This window comes from Phoxinus phoxinus, assembly GCF_949152265.1.
Source record: "Phoxinus phoxinus genome assembly, chromosome: 18".
In the NCBI taxonomy this organism is placed as follows: Eukaryota; Metazoa; Chordata; class Actinopteri; order Cypriniformes; family Leuciscidae; genus Phoxinus; species Phoxinus phoxinus.
Window position 1 is genome coordinate 22,356,277 of NC_136893.1, and position 21,554 is coordinate 22,377,830.

General features: G+C 37.1%; 1 protein-coding gene across 5 annotated transcripts in view; it reads right to left on the minus strand.

The window, feature by feature from the left end:
* Positions 1-21,554, minus strand: part of samd10b (sterile alpha motif domain containing 10b) — a 103,214-nt gene that overhangs the window by 50,771 nt on the left and 30,889 nt on the right. Inside the window, exon 1 of one of the 5 annotated variants that reach the window (XM_079588011.1) lies at positions 10,280-10,506. The exons of the other annotated variants lie outside the window; for them this stretch is intronic. Coding sequence (XP_079444137.1) covers positions 10,280-10,358 — 79 coding nt within the window. The 5' untranslated portion in view covers positions 10,359-10,506. Of the gene's footprint in view, positions 1-10,279; positions 10,507-21,554 lie in introns of those variants that run through there. 5 annotated transcript variants of the gene reach the window in all.

Sequence of the window (21,554 nt, forward strand, 5' to 3'; positions counted from 1 at the left end):
AAATTAAGGTTTTAGCCACATTTAAAATGTAGTGTTACACCAGAAGCAGTTAGGGGGGAAATATATTACTATTGCATTACTAAAATACTAATACTAACTATACTATATTTATACATTTACACAATTATACCATTTAAACATTTTTTTTAAATACTTTTATTCAGCAACACATTAAATTGATCAAAAGTGGCATAAAATAATGTGGGGGGAGGGGGGGGTATTACGGATTCCACAAAAATATGCAGAAATAAGCAGCACAACTGTTTTCAACATTGATAATAATCATAAATGTTTCTTGAGCATCAAATCATCATATTAGAATTATTTCTGAAGGGTCATGTGACACTGAAGACTGGAGTAATAATGCTGAAAATTCAACTTTCAAACAATTGTGACAGCCCTAATTTTATCATTAATACTCACACAGTTTTCCAGCACTTACTGAAAGTGATCAATATAGAAATGCAGAATAACAAAAAAGACACAACAAATAATGTACTTTACATTATACGCAGACAAACACACACAGACACGTTTAACTAGTAAATTAGTCAAGTTTTCTAAGGATATGGCACATGTATGATTCAACCTAACATGCCTAATCAGCAAACACGTGTTCAAAGTCCAGAAAAATAGAAGAATAGACATTAATTCGTCCTCTAAGTGGCCATCGAGGGACAATCTTTAACCCCACCAGATACAGGAGACGTCGGGTGAGGGGTTTCAGGTCATGGACCCGCTGAGCAGTGTGTCTGTGTGTGTGTGTGTGTGTGTGTGTGTGTGTGTGTGTGTGTGTGTGTGTGTGTGTGTGTGTGTGTGTGTGTAAAAATGCAAATGAAGCACATCAGTATGTCAGTGTCTGTTTGTGATGCCACAACATAATTATCATATACAGGCTCCTCCATGCATACAAAGTATCAGCAGCTACCTACTGTGTAATACTATTTACTTATTTTTAAAGACGTATTGTGCAGTATGCAATACAAAACATTTCAAACAGTCGCATACTTCATTGTTGTCACAAAACCTTATCAAAAAAGTTATCATCTTGGAAATAACATTGGTTATTTATAATAACTGGATTTTAATTTTTCAATAAAGATCAGATAATCACACTGAAAATAGAAGGTCAGGTATTCTGCTCATTTTGCCAAATATAAAACCAATGTAAAAATGTAGTACAAAGTCTTTCTACTTCAAAATGTCAAGTTTAATTCATTGTGTTACCTGCATTTTCTTTGAAATGATTTGCAAAATGTACTAACAATATCTAAGTGACATTTTTCAGATATTCCATGAATATGGGTCAATCTGATGTCACGTAAAACATGTAAAAAGTGCATTATGATAAAGAATCTTAGGTGAAAAATGTGCTTACTTGTTAAAAAAAGAACATGACAATACAACACAACTTAGTCGCAAAGAAACAGAAGTAGCGACAGATCTTTTGTTCCATTAAACATGAGTTGATGAATCATTCACAATAAGATCTTCAACATTCATTTACAAAACCGTTAGGATGAATTTTCATTTCATGACGACTTTATTGGTAATAAAAAATAAGAACCGGTAACACTTTATGTCACATCCTTGTCACAGTGTAATTATACATTTATGTACTGAGTATTATTAATGAACAATATGCACTTAAATAGGCAGAAGGCACTCCTCTTTCCTAAATCAAACTAAATTGAGTTGATCAAACTTAAATAAATTTCATAGATGACACTATTTAAATATTTGATGTTAGACTCATTAAATATATGTATTACTCCTACCGGTATTTAGATATGTTTAATTAAAGTACATGAAATTTAAACGTGTCATATCTATGAAGGGTCTGCATATTTATTTTTGAGAGGAGGGTTGGTGTTAGTTGTATGTAATTATGCATAATTTACTGTTATTACTACAGTAGGTACATGTTACACACAGTATGTAACGTTGACACTGTGAAATAAAGTGTTACCAAAGTTGCTTGCTTAATAGAAATTTCCTTCAGTTTAAATAAAAGCTTCATTTTGCAGAAATAGCACAAGTAGTAAAGTAGCATACTATTCAGAATATAGTTCATTCTCTCACTTTTCCCTTTCTGCAGTTCACACTCCTGAGCTGCTTTATCCAAACACACAACTGCAAAAAAAAAAAAAAACTACAGATGTGCTTGTAAAGGCCGTTGGTCTTTCTTTTTCTTTTTCTTTTTCTGACCCCTGGCTATCTCTCTCTCTCTCTTTCTGTGTATCTACCTCTCCCAGTTGGCTTTCTTATGTAAGCTCTTTTTTATTTCCAGCATAGCTAATGTGATCAGTGCTACGAGAGCACTTGGTAAGTACAAAATATTTAATGAAGGGTAAAAGATGATACCAGCGCATATCAGCATGTAAGAGATTAAAAAACAAGTCAGTGAGGAAGAGAAAGGGGGAGCGAGAGATCAAAAGCGAGGAAAGACTGTAAATAATACATTAATGGCCATTCACAGAAACTCACAAAGGGCTGAGGTAGCCGTGCACAGCTTGGAAAAGGTTTTGTTTGTCTGGTTAAGCTGGTCTCAAAGCTCTTTGCATAGAGTCTCGTTGCGTGAAGAGCTCGAGCCCATTGTGTTTCAAACAGTGCTGCAGTCGCCGGTACCTCTGTGTTAACCGAAGTACTATGAAACCGACTGTGGGAAAATGGAAACTCTGGGAAAACCCGGATAGAAGATGCTGACAGCTAAAACAAAAGTGTTTCCACCTATCAAAACCATCCCAAAGGGCAGGTCAAGTTCATAGTGTAATCATGGGGTGATGGGAAAGAGGGATCGTGGAGCAGTTAGTCAGGGTTCAGTGATGCGTTTCCTGTGTCTGCTTTTCTCACTGTTCTCTCTCTCTCTCTCTTGGGCAGTCAGGAAACGAAAGCCGAAGGCTTATTACTGCCAATCAAATCCGTGGGAGACAAAAATTAGAGCTCTCTACACACTGAGATGGATAAGAAACACATCCCATCAGTCAAAGAAAGGGGCGTGGTTAAAGACTGACAGCATCTTGCGGCTAAGAATGATATTTTCTCTGGATATCCTGCACAATCTACCCATCTGTCCAAATGGGTAGTGTCTCTGTGTCAGCATTTCAATCAGAGAATACGAACTTCCACTTGGTATCCCAGAAGGAGCCACTGGCTGCGTCTGAAGATGCTTACATCCCTATATAGTAGGCGAAAAACAGTACACCAAAAGAATAGTATGTCTGAAATCTTAGTATTCATAAAGCAGTAGGTGAAAATTACCCGGATTGTGACTGATCTGAAACAGTCTTAGGCAGTTGTGTTCTGGAATGAATCACTGTTTTTAAATGAATCGGTTAAAAGAATAATTCAATGACTCGCCCCCATGAACACACGCTGGCTGTATTTAAAATCACCTCATTCAATATTTCCAACATTACTCCACTGAAATAGTCCACTGAATGAGTGAATGAAAATGAGTGAGTGAATTCAGACACTGAGGGAATAGGGGGCAACTAAACCAATGAATTCAGAAACGCATACTAGCATACCAATCTTAGCATTTTTACCATATCCTTTAATGGTAGAAAAAGTAAGAGTAGTACGCTAATATGCGATGACCAAAAATTAATCAGTATTTTTAGACTATTTGGTTGAGTGATTGATGCAATGACAGTCGACAAGACAGTTCCTTGTCGACACTACTGGTGCAACCACTAATTCCCACCACTAATACACTTTCAGCCATTCACATTCGATTTATAAATATATTCTGAATATACAAATAATAACCTGTGTTTCCTGGAATATGCAGTTTGAACTATAGGTTTGCAAATACATGCAATATCAAGATCACATTGTTGATTTTGGCAAATCTTTACCAAGAAATAAGTCAGATGAGGCATTCTCTGGACAACTGATGACATTTATACAATGACACTGTGGGCCCTATCTTGCACCCAGCGCAATTGACTTTCTACACCGACGCATGTGTCATTCCTATTTTGCACCCGCGCACAGCGGACTTTTCCCTCCACAGACGCACGTCAGTAAATTAGGGAATGAACTTGCGCTCGGGGGGGCGGTTCAGCGAAAAGAGGAGGCGTGATCCGGCGCAAACGCTCCCTGGTGCTATTTAGCAATTTCAGAAAACAATCCCGCCACAGACCAGTAAAAACCCAGTCTAAAGACAGTGGCGCATTGCACGTTAGTCATATGCTATTTTAAGGGCGCGTGCTTGGCCATTATGTAGCGTGTGAACAACGCGCACTTTGATTCTCTAATCTAAACAGACGCAGCAGTTTTCATTTTTGCAAATCATACATTATTACAAGGAAACATATTAACACACGAGGGAAATCATTGTTGTGTCCATGAAGATGTGAAAAAAGAAATCTAGCTTACACATTTACCCAAATTATTATACGCCAGTTTAACCGAAGCTAATTTGGGTGGGTTTCTCCCATCCCCATACAATGTCACTTCTCTGTGTTTTACGGCCCTGACGAGAACGTCGGTCTCCTCGGCTGTGAACCGCTTCTGGCGTGCGCTGGCAAATCCGCCGTTATAATAGCGATCCGCCATGGAACAAGCGCGCCGGCTCTTAAAGGGAATGTGAGAGGACGCTCTGATTGGTTTATTTCACGTTACGCCCAAACCACACCTATGAATAATGAAGCTACTTCAGACCAACACATTTTAGATTTGCACCGGGATCCGTCCACGAAGTTACTTGCGTTTCACGTTTGATACTTGCGTTTCAGATCGTTAAAATAAGTCACTGTGTCTCTTTGTCTTTAAGACTATTGTGTAGATAATGCCATGGAGACAGTCTGGTGTAATATTAGGAAGCAAGATTATTTCTGACCCTTCAGAATGTGAAATTGATCTTCAAATAAGTGCTCATGTCCTTCAGTGTGAAGAAGACAAAAGGCGTTCTCGACACCACCATCAGAAGAGGGGAGGGGAGGAGACAGAAAGGAGAGGTCAAATGTGGACAAAAGTCTGAATATTTTCATTAAATATTCTGGGAGGGAGATGTACAAAGCTCTTTGAGTGCTGATGCAAGGCACTAAACCGCTTAGATACATGTAATAGAAGACAAAGAAAGAGAGAGAGATGGAAACAGGAGCAAGGACCGTTAAGAAAATGCAAAGAGAGAGAGAGAGAGCTGGGATCCAATGGCAAATGCTTTCGACCCTGAAAAAAGAGTCACTCTCCTGGCGGATGTGATTGATGGAATGGCTTAGATCTTCTCCTGCCACCGCGGAAGAAGATTAATCATGAAAGTTTCCAAACTTCATTTGACATTTCCTTTCTTTTTTAACAGTCATTAGCAAGCAATTACCCTGTGGTTTGGTGTGGCTTGTGGGAAGGTCATATCCGCCAAAGCCCAATGTAAATTACCACAGCTCTTTTGGAAAAACTGTTTCCTTCCTAAAGAAGAAACTCCTTCTTACGAGCTGAATGAACTTTCCCAGAGGCTCCATGACTTCTTCACCTATCAACCAAGTTGGCATCTAAGGCACTTGCACTACCTTCATCCCTTCAAAAACAGCACTTTCCTCTTAAAGAACTGGACAGAAAACTAAAATAAATACTTAACATGAAAAAAGAACACTTTAACAAATTATGAATTAATTATTTTTTTGCATAATATGCACTATGTAAAAGTTTCTACACCTATTATCTTTATTATTGCTATTTTTTGCATCAAATAATACTTTATTATTACTATTTTATATTTTAGAATAATAGTAATGTCATTAAAACTATGAAATATCCAAATGGAAGTATAACATAAAAGAATAAAATACAAATTGTCACCCTTTGTCTATATTATGCCAAAATATGAGAAACATAAATTCAGTGTTTTTATTTTTTATGTTTGTGAAATAAGTCTTGTTTACTCACAAGACTGAGTAAATCATTTATTTGATCAAAAATACAATAAAAACAGTAATATTGTGAAATATTATTATAACCTAAAATAACTGTTTTCTGTTTTTTATTTTTTTAATGTTAATTATTCCTGTGATCAAAGCTGAATTTTCAGCATCATTACTCTTCAGTGTCACATGATCCTTCAGAAATCATTCTGATATGATGATCCACAAACATTTCTGATTATTATCAACAATGCTTAATATGTTTGAGGATACCATGATAATTGTTTTCAGTATTCTATGATGAATATAACAGCATTTATTTGAAATAAAAATATTTTGTAGCATTACATTACTGTCACTTTTTATCAAAGTAAAGTAATCATTGCTGAATAAAAAAAGAAAAAGAAATTCAATAAAACTTTTGAATGGTATACTGTGTCAATGTACAATATTATTGCTATCTGATACCATCAGAAAAGGCATATAAAAATACATATAAAGAGAGTGTCCTCAAATGTAAACTTTGGCACTTTAAACTACAGTTAACATGAACAGGTTAAATAAATATAGCCACAAGCTAATTAAAACATGAGATGACCTTTTCAATATATAAGTCTATTCCATATCAGCATGTTTTCCAGCTAGTGTTGTAACAGATTGTAACTGGTGTTCAACCCGTGGTTAGTATTTACCAAGGGGAAGCCCTGCAGGCACTGTCTTGAACCTCAGAAATGAAGCGTGAAATTATTCCATCTTGACCCAGCTCTAGAGAGCAATTCAATCATGTTGAGAAAAATACCGTAAAAATATAAAGTTGTTCTCAAAGAATGTGTTGTCGAACTTTCTCATCCATACAAACAAGCTTTAGTACTTAGTAGGCCGGGTGAATAGTCCCATCTCTCATTTTTTTCACTTCAGGATCTCCAAAAGAAAATTATTTTTCCCCACAAAAGCAAAGCAGAGGCAACTTCAGGTCCGACGTGTGTTCATGTACATGGTGATTCACAAAGTCGACATAACATGGTTAAACCTTGGACATTTCAGTAAATCTCCAAGGCAAAGCAGCTTTAAACTTGAAGTCAAATTGGTATTTCTAACTTTTCGGTTCAATAAAATGCTAGAATTAGATATCCAACTTCACTTCACTTGAGGGTTATTCAGTTTCTGGCATATTCAGGAACCTAAAATGAGTCTCTCCACACTGCAAACAGTCAGTCTGTGGGAGATCAAATTGCTCCGACAGCCAGCAGTTCGACCTGGAACGGAGGAAGATTGACGGGAAAAACAGGAGATCTCCCGCTGAAAAGACAAGTCTGAGACGGCCTCCATTAACAGAAAGAAAACATCATTAAACAAGGAAAACAAACAACAGAGGAAAGGATGATTCACTACGGCATTGATTTACTGACCAAAAAACGACACTCCTACGGAAGTTGGTTCAAATAAATCTTCCATGCTGAGAAAGATTTATTCCGCTAGTTGTTAAGGTAAAGATATCAGTGTTGGGGAAGCAACTTTAAAATTGGAGTTGTCAGCCAGGATTTTAAATATATTTAAATCATGAAAACATGTTATTGAATATGGCAACGGTAATGTATTTGGTCTTGGTGAACTAGATCTTCTACACTGCTGCTGTTGCAGAGGAAGTATGGACTTGCTATATAGACATACATACATATATTCCATAGCAGATCTAGACAGGTGGAGCTGGGGGAGGTGGAGGGTTTCAGGGGAACTGTGCAGGACTAGCCTACAGCAAACACTGAACCAGACTTTGAAAATCTTGAGCAAGCAATCTCATTGGCTGTAGGATCAGCAGAGGCCAATCAGCTTGTGCCATACGGTAATGATGTGATTGCTTGCAGATTACATGTAAATACCATCAGCCTGGGCAGTTTCGTGACTGAACAATATATATATATATATAAAGACCTAAAATATTAAAGTCCCCCTGTGGTGAAAATCAAGTTTTTAATGTTGTTTGTGTTAATGTGGTGTTTTTAATGTGCTTTAAGACAAACCATGTACAAATTTATAAGTCAACACCATTGTTGAGTATTTTCTCCTTAAAGATGCAGGGAACCAAAGACAGATTAAAAAACGCGGTTTGAAATCGCTGGCGTTTCTGATGTCACAAACTACCTTCAGGTCAACATGTGATCGTCAACGTGTGGATCTCTGAGCTGGTGTGAGTGAGTGGAGGCGGGGCTAATTTGCATATTCATAGAACCACGTATACTAAATGAGGCAAGGGTGTAGAGTTACATTCAAGCTATTTTAAGGCATGAGAAAAGAATAAAGGAAAAAAAAAACGTGTCATTTTGGTGATCAAAGATGAGTTTAAAGGGATACAATTATTGACTAATTTAACTTTAATCGGTGAATCTTCTTCAAATCTGTTAATTCACAATAACCCAAACTAATTTGTCTTTCCAATGATACATATCACAAAGAGAGCGGTTTAGGATGAACTCGATACGGTGTGCAATGACATTACACAGTGTGGTAGCGTTTAAGTGAACTACGCTGCGCGCTGGGGAAAGTGTTGATTTCGGTTATTAACTCCACAGCAATGACTGTGTTTTTCATCTCCTCTGAAGCTCAGTAACATACCTTTCTTCGGTACTACCAATTTATACGTCAGAAATAAGGTAATACTGTAAAATTCTCTAAATGTTGTATTGCAGCACTGCTATTTCTCGTCATTTGTAAGTCACTTTCGATACAAGTCTTTGCTGTTTGCTATAAGTTATGTAAGTTAATAAATACGATGTACGGCATATGTAAAGTACAAGGCTTTCATTCAAAAGCTCCTAGCTGTATTTAGCCGCCACATGTGGCTTGCATAAGAGTGGCATAACAGGTCTAAGGTGGGCAACGGTTTCCTGCCCTAATATGATGTGTATGAATTATTCATGCCCACTGACTGCCTCATCGCGTCACACATAAACCAAACCTTGTAGAGAGAGAGCTTATTTCCCTAGCTCCTGTAGCTGTGGTGTTTTAAAATAAAAGAGATGAGGACCTAATTGTGAATGCAAAAACAAATGAACATCTGTGGAGTTTGGCGGGAAACTTTGACCTTGTCGGGAAACTTTTTTATACATACCTCATTAGCATATTCAGCATCATCTGCATAATCAGAATATTCAAATACTAAATATTCACTTATAAGATCCAGTAGTCCTTCTATTTATTCATTATACTGCAATATTGTATAATCTCATAACCCTTTCTTTTGTGAATTTGCTGTCTCCATGAGCTATTGTACTGAATACATCATACACATAATAACAAGAGGAAGGAAACCCACCAATGAGATCTCAGTATAAAGGTGTGGTCACATTTACTGTTTTTAAGTGATTGTCCTCAGGAGAAAACTTTAAAAAGTCATTAGTCTTAACTTAAAAAAAGTGAGAAAACCCGTTGCAGATTATTCAGTAAATAAACTTCATGCGTAATTGAAAAAAATAAGTTGTGTGTTTACAAAAGGCAGGACAGACCAAGTTACTTTTGATATTAAACAAAGTCTCACCTTTCAAATTTGGTCATTTTTAAAGAAATTTAAACAATAAATACCGTTTTGTGGCACTTTAATGTGTCTGACAGATCGCTGTAGAGTCTCAGTTAAAGCGGCTCGTGAACCGATCGTCTCTTCCTTCTAGTTCATTTATAGCATCAAATAAACATGAATGAACATCAGAAGGAATGTTGTTTTAACCGCGGAAAGGCGTCAGTACACTCGCTTTTCAAGTTCAAATCCTCCCATGTTAATCTACTAACTCTCCTGACTGCTTTGTCGGACAAAATGGCGGATGGCGAAGTATGATTGGTCAGATCGCCTGTCAATCAAATCTTAGAATCTTAGTTTCCAGGCCATAATTATTCAATTGATCTCTTTGCTTCAATACCCATATTTTACATTAGCCATCAAGTGATAACCCAATACAGTCCCATTACTGTGCAACATATTCAAATGTATGCAAATATACAAAATGATAAACACATAGGCTGAATAGGAAGACTGAAAATTTCAAATCATAGAATAAGTAAATATTGTATTAATCTCTTCAGAAGAGATCGCTCAGATCTCCCAAAGTCAGAAATTTCAACTCAAATTCAGATCCCATCAAAAGACCCAGTTATCTGAGCTATACTATCCACATTCACTTTATAACTCTCTAAGTCTCATAATATCTATTTTTATTTCTCCCTAAAGGAATTTCAGTAGAAACATCTGATATGAATTTGACACATGATACACATTATGAAACATAACGGACAGCTAAATTAGGTCTCCTGAGCATTGGAAGCAAAAAACCTTCCTCTGGGACAAACATTAAAAGAATTCATCATTGTAAACCATCCAACCAACAGTAAGAAAAAAAAAAAAAGAAAAAAAAAAAAAGTACCTTCGATGAAACTCTGTATGGCAGCTCTGTATGCCGGAGCAGTGCCGGGCTGAAGCACCATTACCCTCTGCCTCCTCATGGGCCTGCCCCGCCAGCCTACCTTCACCCCAATTCAGCCACGCGACTCAAGCGGCCCGGCCTGCCCACGGCTGGGACCAGAAAGGGCAAGAACAGCCACCGTCCAGAGCACAGAGCTTGTTACTCTCCATTTCGAGATTGTTGAAATAGGAGAGAAGAGCTTATAGTGATCTAACGTCCTGCCGCATATAAACACAAAAGTATAAGCCAATCAGATTCCCCTGACAGATCAATAGAGCTAACCTCTACTGTCCAGTGTACTCAACACTGGCCGCATTCGATACTGTATCGACAGTATTGACTTGGGAAGTGTGCGTCTGTGGATGAAAACTCAAAGAAACTTCATAAATGTCGACTAGAATGTGACAGTACCAATTATAAACAGTGTTTTTAGCTTTGAATGGATAAATGGATACATTATTTATCCATTTATGAATTATGTACATGTAGCTGTCAAAGTTAACATGCTAACATGTGTAACTAATTGAATGTGTTTAATGCTGTTCTTTCTCTTTCACAGTCAACGCATTTCTTCAATGTGACACTGTAACTCTGGGTGATTTCTAAAGCTAATGGGGACATTCAGAGCTGACTGCGCTTCTCTTGAAATGTCCAAATTAAGTTATTATGACTGAAAAATCATGTCTGTTAGACTATCAGTCCCTTGACAGACGAGTTTGGCTCATTTACACTCAGATTCTTGGAAAACAGAGAGTGAAGATTGATACCAAATAAATCAGATATGAATAAAAATATCTAAAGCCTTTTCTCATTGCAGTGCTGGCAGAGTAACAGTATTTTTTTTCATTTGTAGGCCACGATGCAGCACTGTAAAAGAATATTTATGATTTTATTAATGTTCTCCAAGATTTTACTTTATGTATTAAGTGTGAGGAGAGTCGTTTAATTATAATTGCATTTTTGCATTTGTATTTCATGTGCATTTTGATGATGAATGAATGAAGGAAAGGAAAGAACAACTGAATGAAAAGGAAAAAAGGAAGGAAGGAATGAAAGAAGCAAATTAATTGACAGAAGGAAGGGAGGAACAAATGGACAAAAGAATGGGAGGAAAAAAACTAACGGAGGAGCAGAAGGATGGAAGTAAGGAAGGAACGAACAAATGAAGAAAAGGAAGGACGGACCAAATAAAGGAAGGGGGGAAGGAACAGAAGGAAGAAAGAAAGTTAGGATTGATGAACTAACCAACGATGAAACAAATGAATAAATAAGATGAAGGAACAAAAGGAGGGAAGGAAGGAACAAATGAAGGAAAATTAAAGAAAAGAAAGGATGGGAAGAACAAACAAACTAATGAACAGAAGAGAAAGGTAAAAGAAGGAATGAAGAAATGAAGGAAAGGATATGAAGGAATTAAAAAAATAATGAAGAAAGGAAAGAAGGAAGAAAATAATGTAGGTATTTTCTTTGAATAAAGTAAAGAAAGAAAGAACAAAAGGTAGGAACAAGGGAATAGAAGGAAGAAAGGGAGGAATAAACAAATTAAGGACATGAAGGAATGAAATGGAAGAGAGAATGGAAAGAACAAAATGAAGAAAAGAAGGAAGTGGAAAGAAAGAAAGAAAGAAAGAAAGAAAGAAAGAAAGAAAGAAAGAAAGAAAGAAAGAAAGAAAGAAAGAAAGAAAGAAAGAAAGAAAGAAAGAAAGAAAGAAAGAAAGAAAGAGCACAAACAAACAAATGAAGGATGGATATAAGTGACGAACAAAAGAAACAAACAAACAAACAACAAACAAATGAATGAAGGATGGAAGAGAAACTCAAGACAGAGAGAGAAAGTAATGAACAACAGAGTACAGCCGAACACACACACTCTCCTACAAACAGCGGGACGTCTCAGCTGTGTGTGTGTGTGTGTGTGTGTGTGTGTGTGTGTGTGTGTGTGTGTGTGTGTGTGTGTGTGTGAGAGTTAAACTGACACTGATTTGTGTAGCAGCACCTCCTGTGAGGATCTGAACTGAGGCGGCCTGTTTGCACCTAGACGTTTGATCAGTAAGCAGATTGCAGTTCAGTAAACACACAGAGAGAGAGAGAGAGAGAGAGAGAGAGAGAGAGAGAGAGAGAGAGAGAGAGAGAGAGAGAGAGAGAGAGAGAGAGAGAGAGAGAGAGAGAGAGAGAGAGGATGAAAGCTAAAATATGGTGGTATAAGTTTCTCCCACTGTACAGAAAAAGTTTGCATATTGTGTGTGTGAGTGTGAGTGTGAGTGTGTGTGTGTGTGTGTGTGTGTGTGTGTGTGTGTGTGTGTGTGTGTGTGTGTGTGTGTGTGTGTGTGTGTGTGTGTGTGTGTGTGTGTGTGTGTGTGTGTAATTACTGTAGTAACATGCAGGGGTCAGTCCCGGGTGCTGTATCTCTCCACAAATGATCTCACCCACATCCATTAAAGACAACAAGCCCCCCCCCCCCCCTCTCTTATTCATTTATCTCTCGCCTTCAACATGATGTTATTGTAGACTAAATGTGAGCATTTACTCATCTCACTTGCACAAAAACCGATTCAGTCTTCATCAGACTGAATAAAAACAGTGAAATGCAAACCTGCAATAATGAAATATCTTAAATAACACAAATGTACTCTATGTATTTAAGCTTACTTTATTATCCAATGTCTTTGCTGCTGACCTTCAATGATCCAATTCAACCATACCAATAATCAAAACTGAAAATATCACAATTGTGTTTCATTTTGTTGTTTTTATGGCTGAAGTAAGTGTTGATCTTTCTTCTTAAAGTCTGAGTGCGATGATTTTAGTAACTATGTGTTTCAGCTTCTGAAGACTTGATTATTTTATGGCTTTTTTCCCGCAGCTGTCTGACAGAAAACAAAACAAAAATCGAATTATTAAGTAATGATAAAGAAAATGCCATGTCTCTCATTTGGACTTTTATGTTTAGTTTGTGCTTGCTTTATTTCCTGTTTCCTGTTTCTAGTTTTGTAGTCCTTTTGTAGTTCTTTTGGTTCCCCTCTTGTTATCTAGTTATCCCTGTGTATATAAGCCCCAGTGTTTGCTGTGTTTGGTTGTCAGTTGTTCTGTTACAGGGAGAGGGCAAGGAGTGCGGGACTTAGTGTATTTTTATTAAACAAAACATGGGACATGAGGAGCCAGTAAGAACAAGAGAGCAAGACAACGAGGATACACAAACAACAACTGACAACCAAACACAGCAAACACTGGGGCTTATATACACAGGGATAACTAACAAGACACAGAAACAAACAATGGAGGAGTGAGAACCAGTGCTTTATTTTCTTTTTGTGATTTTTTTGTCTACAATGGAAGTCAATGGGCTCCAATGTTTGGTTACCAACATTCTTCAAAGTATCTTCTTTATGTTCCACAAATGAAAGAATGTCATACAGGTTTGGAACAACATGGCGGTTAGTAAATGATGACCAAATTATCTATTTGAGGTGAACTATCCCTTTAAAGGGCATATTGCAGGTTAGAGTACCCAGTGAGCCAATGTAGAACAATAATGTAGGAACTAGATTTAAATATAAACATATACTTATAAAACGCTATTTAGGCTTCTGGAGTCGTTTTTGTGAGAAAATTTTACTTCCGCATTTGAAAACCGCCAAACCGGAAGTGACGTAGCATGGGGGAGAGCGGTCAAAGTAAACAATAGGAAAGCAATGGATCGCAATGACAGTTCGGACGCTGAGGAAATTGTAGCCTAAATGTTTACTCGTATGACAGACCTCAGCCATATAATTATGAGCCTGATATGAAGCCAAGAGAGTAGACAGGCCAGGATTAGACAAAACAACGGTCAGAGGAGACGCATTGAGCTGTGGTGTGAGGAGAACAGGGCAGGGGTCTCGATGAGAGAACAGTGTTACTAGCTTATAGATGTATTCACGTTAGCCGACGATATGTATAACACTATGCTCAGATCACAATATTGTAATTATGTGTCAGGCAATAGCAAAGCTAGTATTTAGACCCTTACCTGCATGTGTATGTCAGCCATTAGGAGACAGTTTCCAGAGAAAGAGGGACATTATAAAGGTTTTGAATGGCCCCATTTGGTGATAATGAATAAAAAAAATAATCACAATCACAACATTCTTACTGTATAAAAACTTTATATGTAGAAGCAACCAACACAAACATTAAAATTCGGAGTACAGATTGAAAATGAACATAATATATTATTTTATAATAATAATAATAAGTGTCGGCTGCAGTCAGACTTGCAAGACATTACAAGTTTATGGAGGATACGTTAATGAATTAAATTAAGACAAGGCATATTTTGTAAAACAAATGTACAATAAGTGATCTCTGACGGATCCGTGACCGTCATGTTTCCCACCGGTGGCCGACCCACATGCTGACGGCGGACCGGGCGACCCGATGAAGGAGCCGGGACAGTGTGCACATATCGCCGTCATCATATAACGTAACGTTAACTCATCACATCGCCGGGATTATAATCATGCAGTCTATAGTGAACGCTACACACTACCGCGTTTTTCAAAGCAGACGCAGAAGCGAAGGCCACACATACTCCGTATGCAGTGCGTGTGCGGTACTGGAGCAGCACGCGCTATAGTGCTTTTACATAGCCTATGCTGCGTTTGCAGTGCGCTACTGATACGTAGTTTCTGTCACAAAATAAAAAATGGGTAGGCTAAGTAATTTTGATTTTAAAACCAAACTTTAACTTTGACATTGTTACAGACATTACAACAGTATTAAATTAATTTTAATCATTGTGATTCTTTGTTTTAGTTCGAGTTGTTGACAGAAGAAAAGCTATCACGGTATATCTGTTGCTAAGATATAATACACAAATATTTTAAATTAGAATACAAATGTATAAATACTGATTATAAATGCATATTTTAAGACTGAAAAAAAAATAAGAACCGGGAGAGGGCTAGCTAAAGGACCTTTTTGGAAATTAATATTTGATATAATAATTATTGTTAGCACATGCCACTACATTAAAACGAGTATCCTCTGCTATAAATAAGGCTGGCTGTAGCACCAAAAAGTTAAACATTCTGCTTTACAATTACATAGTCAAAATTAATTATAACTAGCCTACATAACTATAACAAACTTATAATTACACCCTGTTTAACTTCTTTATATTAAAAAATAAAACTATATAATATGATTTACTTATGAATTCATATAGGCTACAACTACATATTCAGATGTTCATTTACATTTAATAAATTCGCATGACATGAAGGTTGAATGTGACGATAAACAAAATAAATAAAAAGGGCAACACAGTACATATTCATGTTTAAATAGAACAACATGCAGCAATAATATATATTTATATTCTCGTTTAAAACGTTTTTAATTTCCTGATCCTGTAATTTAGTAAATGTAGAACACATTAACTGTAGGCTAATTATGAGTAGCTATGATCAAATTATTACAGTTACAGCGTAACGCCCGTTTCACACATACTCCGTTTGCAGTGCGTTTGCGGTGCGTATTTTTTTCCGTACCCATGTTAACAGGTTAGAGCTTTCACACTGCACGCAGATGCAGTCCGGCGATCCGTTCCAGTTGCGGTGCGTATACAGCAGTGCAGAGATCGTTTCCGCACCGAGTCTATTTTTGCTGTGCTGCACGCGCTGAATTAAAGTGACAGCGCATGTTTCGTGGTCAAAATGAACACAAATTCACATGAAAATGTAGTAATGTAATCATAAATGCACTTAATTAAATTGAATGTAGTAATCTCACCATAAATGCATTTAATTAAATACTACTATTTTTCACAGTATCTTTTTACTTCATAATTATTTCAACAAGATCATAAGGAACGACACTCATTCGTGGTGGAGGTGGAAAAGCAAGTTCTTTGTGACATGCAAGATTTATTGTATAAGGATTTAAATTATGCAAAAGAAAAAGGTATGAGTCTGCCATTTTTGTCAATTTTAAGTTTTAATTTAAAATGTCTGCTATTTTAATATACAAGTAAGGTTAAATATGTAACCACTTGCTTAAGCAACATATTATATAATATATATAGAAGTAATGCATTGAATAACACGTTGTTTAAATTGTGTTTAAAAGTGAATACACCTATTAAAGAGTGTATATGTGTACAAAGAGAATCGCAATGCTGACAACTTTTTTTTGTTAAATAAAAGTAGCTGATAACTTTGAAATACAATTTGAAATACAAATAGTGTGAGTAAATGTGTTTGTGGTACAGCCGCGGATCAGTTGCGCACTGCAAACGCACGCAGCATATGTGAAAGCACTATAGCGCGTGCTGCTCCCGTACTGCATACGCACTGCACACGGAGTATGAAACGGGCCTGCACAAAACGCACACAAACACGGAAGAAAGCACCATCCTTTTTCTTGTTCGGAAACCTGTGGACTCGATGTCCTGACAGGCCATAATTCACAGTCATTTATCACGATAATTATTAATTGAAATACAATAACCACCGAAAACACACTGAATCACGACCACTTCAACATAATACCAGCCTATTCTGCACTGAGCGAACGCAGCGCCCGGCAAACGACTCCCCCATGTGACGTAATATGACGCGGTGGTGAAAAAAAAAGCGTTTTTTCAACACGGTCAAGGAAACGGTCACGTTTTCCACTGAATTTGTGCCCTTATGTCTGGCAAAACAATTTTTAATCGTGCATTTACTTTTCATATGGTATTTTCATACAAGGTTATATATTAATTAAAAAAAAAAAAAAAAACCTGCAATATGCCCTTTAAAGACAATCAAATCATTGACAATATCCTTCACGTCCACACAAACGGTGCGGGGCGAGTTAGTGGTTTGTTCAAATCCAAGAATGAACAATAGCAATTACTCTCCACAGAGAACATTTCTCTCTCTCGTCTCATCCACACAGACAGTCTCATAGAGAGTAGAAAGGTTATATCTTTATGAACTCACCTAACTCCTCAAAGGACCCACGTGTAATCTCTCTCTCTCTCTCTCTCTCTCTCTCTCTCTCTCTCTCTCTCTCTCTCTCTCTCTCTCTCTGTTTCTGATTGCTGCTTTACGTTCTCCATTCACTGTATTCTTTTGCTTTAATTGCCATGTTATCAGACTCTCCCTGACAGCTATGCCAATTACCCGTCTGCATTGTGTGCTGTCCAGACTGGCCGTTTACACGCAGAACAGAGAAGAGAATAAAACTGCACTATGCATTCACCGTTTCTACTGCATCTTCTGAACTCTTCAAAGCTCTCTCCGTCTGTCTGCCATTGACATTTCTCAAGGCAAAAATTAAAGTTGCAACTGGCAAATGTTATACATAGTCAGTACTGAAGACATACAAGTTTGGAACAACATGAGGGTGATAAAATGATGACAGAATTGACTTTATTTGTGTGAACTATAGCCTTAAGTGTGAAATACGAATTTATGTGTCCATAATCAGTGCTTTGGTGTTGTATAATAAGTAATATTAATGTCAGGTGGTCGTTTCCTGTTCCTCCTTTAATCAATGAGACACAACAGAGCTTCATGTTAATGTTTCCATTTCTCTTTCTAATCAGAGGAGACTCTTTTAAATAATCGCATGTCATTTTTGTAGAGCTCGGACTAGAACTTGACAAGGATCTGTGGAAGAATAATCTTGCTAAAATTAACTGCTCGAAATGGGTGCTTATTTAATATTTAAAACGCAGCCCAATAATTGCAATTTCAGCTTGCAACTAAAGTCAATCATTTGAATCTTTTTGCATTTTAATGTAAAAATGCAACTTTCAGGATTCAGGATGCACTAGTCCACCTGGAAAGCTAATGCAATTGATACTGATACAAATATTTGCCACGTTATATATATATATATATACATATATATTAGGGCTGTCAAAAGATGAATCGCTATGTGTGTGCACTGTGTATAATTATTTATATATATATATAAAAACACACACAATCATGTATATATTTAAGAAAAATTGGTTATATTTATATATAAAATATTTATATATAATATAAATTATATAAATGTATATACAGTATATAAATGCAATTATTCCTTAAATATATCCATGAATGTGTGTGTATTTATACATAATAATTCTACACAGTATACACACATATATTATGTAAACACAAACTTTTATTTTGGATGTGATTAATCACGATTAATCTTTTGACAGCCCTAATATATATATATATCACACTTTTATTTTAGTAGCTTGTCTGTGTTTGTTCCAGCCAGACTGTTTGTTAGTCTTGTCAATTAGTGGTGGGGATTTTTTTGCAAGTTACATTGTAAAGCCAGAAGGTGGTGACGTGTCTTTATGAGTCAATTAAATCACACGATTCGTTTAAACACATCGATTCATTCAGGAACGAAAGTGACTCCAGCATTCCTATTTGCACACTATCTCTTCTAAATAGCAATCGAAATTAGAACTGGTGTGTTCCAAATCATAATTGTCATAAAACAGAATACGTAATATATTGTAATGATTATCTCAAAGGTACCCTAATGGTTTACTATTTCGGGTGGAAATTTGAAGTGCAGATCCATGCAGACTCAACCGCTTTAGGGTCCGTTCGGTATTTATGGAATGGACCACCTGAGGAAAATAGACCCGAGGGTAAAATGCAAGTTTAAAAAAAATTATTTTGGGAAGAGCTATAAAAATGCCAAAAGTCTGTGCTTCCCTGAGTTCAGGGGGGAGAGAGTTCGAAAGTGTAGGAGCATAAACAGAAAAAGCCCTGTCACCCATAGATTTTAGGTGCGTTTGTGGAATAGTTAACAGATTACACTGTGAGGAGCGCAGTCGGCGATTTGGAGCATAAATGATTAATAAACCAGATAAGTATTGCGGAGCTAAGCCGTGTAATGCCTTGTATGTCAACATCATGATCTTAAAATCAACACGGAACCTGACCGGGAGCCAGTGTAAAGACTTCAGTACTGGAGTAATATGGTCAAATTTCCTAGTTCCCGTCAGGATCCGGGCAGCAGAATTCTGAATATATTGCAATTTATTAATTGTGGTTTTGGAGACTCCAGTTAAAACTGCATTACAGGAATCCAGCCGTGAGACCACAAGTGAATTAATCAGCTTTTCAGCGACAGATAAGTTTAGCATTGGGCGTAGTCTGGCTATATTTCTGAGGTGGAAAAAGGATGCATTCACAGTACTCTGGACAAAAAAAATCAAAAGTGAGGCTAGTGTCAAAAATTACACCAAGGTTCCTCATCTTGCTATGTGTCTCCAAAACAGAGCCATCAACAAACAGGGACAGTGGAGTCGCTTTGCGAATTTGATGACGGGAACCTATAAGCATAACCTCAGTTTTCCAGCTGTTCAGGCAAAGAAAATATTGTTCATCCATGCTTTAATCTCAGAAATACAGCCAGAAAGAAAACAAGCATCAATGTCTTCACCAGATTTAGAATGGATGTAGATTTGGGTATCGTCATCATAAAAGTGATAATTAAGGCCAAGCGATCGCAGCAGATGCCCAAGTGAAGATAGATAACTATTGAAGAGTTAGAGGGCCTAGAACTGATCCCTGAGGAACACCAGTGAGCACCGAGCAAGTGTCAGACCTAAAGCCACACATCGAAATAAAATGGAACGGTCAGTAAAATAGGATTTAAACCAGTCTAAAACTGTCCCGGACACACTAAAAACACTTTCCAGACAGGTAAGTAAGAGATCATGATCCACAGTATCGAAGGCAGCTCTAAGGTCAAGAAGAATGAGAAGTGAGGTGGCTCCAGAATCAGAGGCCATCAACAAGTCATTGGTAACTTTGACCAATGGCGTTTCAGTGCTATGAAATTTACGAAAACCTGACTGAAGGGGTTCAAAAAGGTTATTGGTTGTAAGATGATTACAGAGTTGAGAGGCAACAACACGCTCAAGTATTTTAGCTAAACAGGGAAGATTAGAGATGGGACGAAAATGGTTAAAATCATCCACAGGAGCATCATCTTTCTTTGGTACGGGCGTAACAGCAGCAGTCTTAAAGCACGAGCAAATAATGAACTTTTGTGATTGTGAATAAGTGAAGTGTCCTGTGAGTGTAACTCTACCGCTGCATTAACATGTGATGTGAATGTACGTTGAGATTTACAGTATTGGGACTCGAGGCGCCAGAACTGCAGCTGGTAGAATATGCGCTGTAATACTATCATATTTCTTCAAAAGCAGATCGTGGAGACATTAATTTATCCACGATCAAAAATCATGATATCGCATAAGCACAAGTATAAAACGACTGTTATCATGTCTGAAAACAAACACAAGTAACGGAGTTTACAAAACTGTATCGCACGCATGCTACAGTGGCACTTTTATTCATCGCACAGACCAATCTTTTCGTAGATATATGTCGCACTGTACAGGACCCTTTTTAATGAACATTTGGTGTAGGTCTACTAGGCATAGAGATATCTGAACATCTTTGCCAAGTGCAAACCAGTACAGAAGTAATCAAATTATCGGGGAAGGTCATGCCTTTTTTCACAATCATTTTGGAGGGACATAGAAAAATGTATTGCTGGCGAAGGGAGGGTCAAGTCTATTTTGACTATAGATCTCAGAACTCCTCCGGTAGCCCCTTAAATAAAAAAAAGAAAAGTCCCTAAGCAGCACATGACTTTGAGCATGAGAAATTTCTAACCAAACAAATGATTGGTTGCGTCCGAAATCGCATACTCACTTGAGTAGGTACTTATTTTGAATTATTTTATTTAGAATTACTTATTTTGAACAAGTAATTGCTTCAAACTCGCTAAAAAAAGTACATTCGATTATTTATAGTATGAATGTGTGTAGTATGAATGGAATCCAGACGTTTACATTCGCCATGTTGTCATTACCATGTGACCAACTTCACTGTCATTCATAAATCTCTCCCGTGGCCTCATTGGATAGTAAAGTGTTCATTGTATGCACACTTCAGAAACCCACCAGAAAGGTCATCCGGGTAATTTTTGCCTACTCTTTTATGAGTACTGTGAATGCCAAACGTACTTCTTTTGTCATATACTGTTCTCCGCCTACTATATATTAGGGACGCATGCGATTTGGATGCAGCCAGTGTCTTTTTTAGTGACTCAATCTGCTTGTTCAAACACATTGACTCATTTAGGATGACTATGAGTCATTGAAACATTTACTCAAGAAATTAATTCAGGAACAAACAAGTGCATGTCTTTATGAGTGAGAGATTGAATCCTT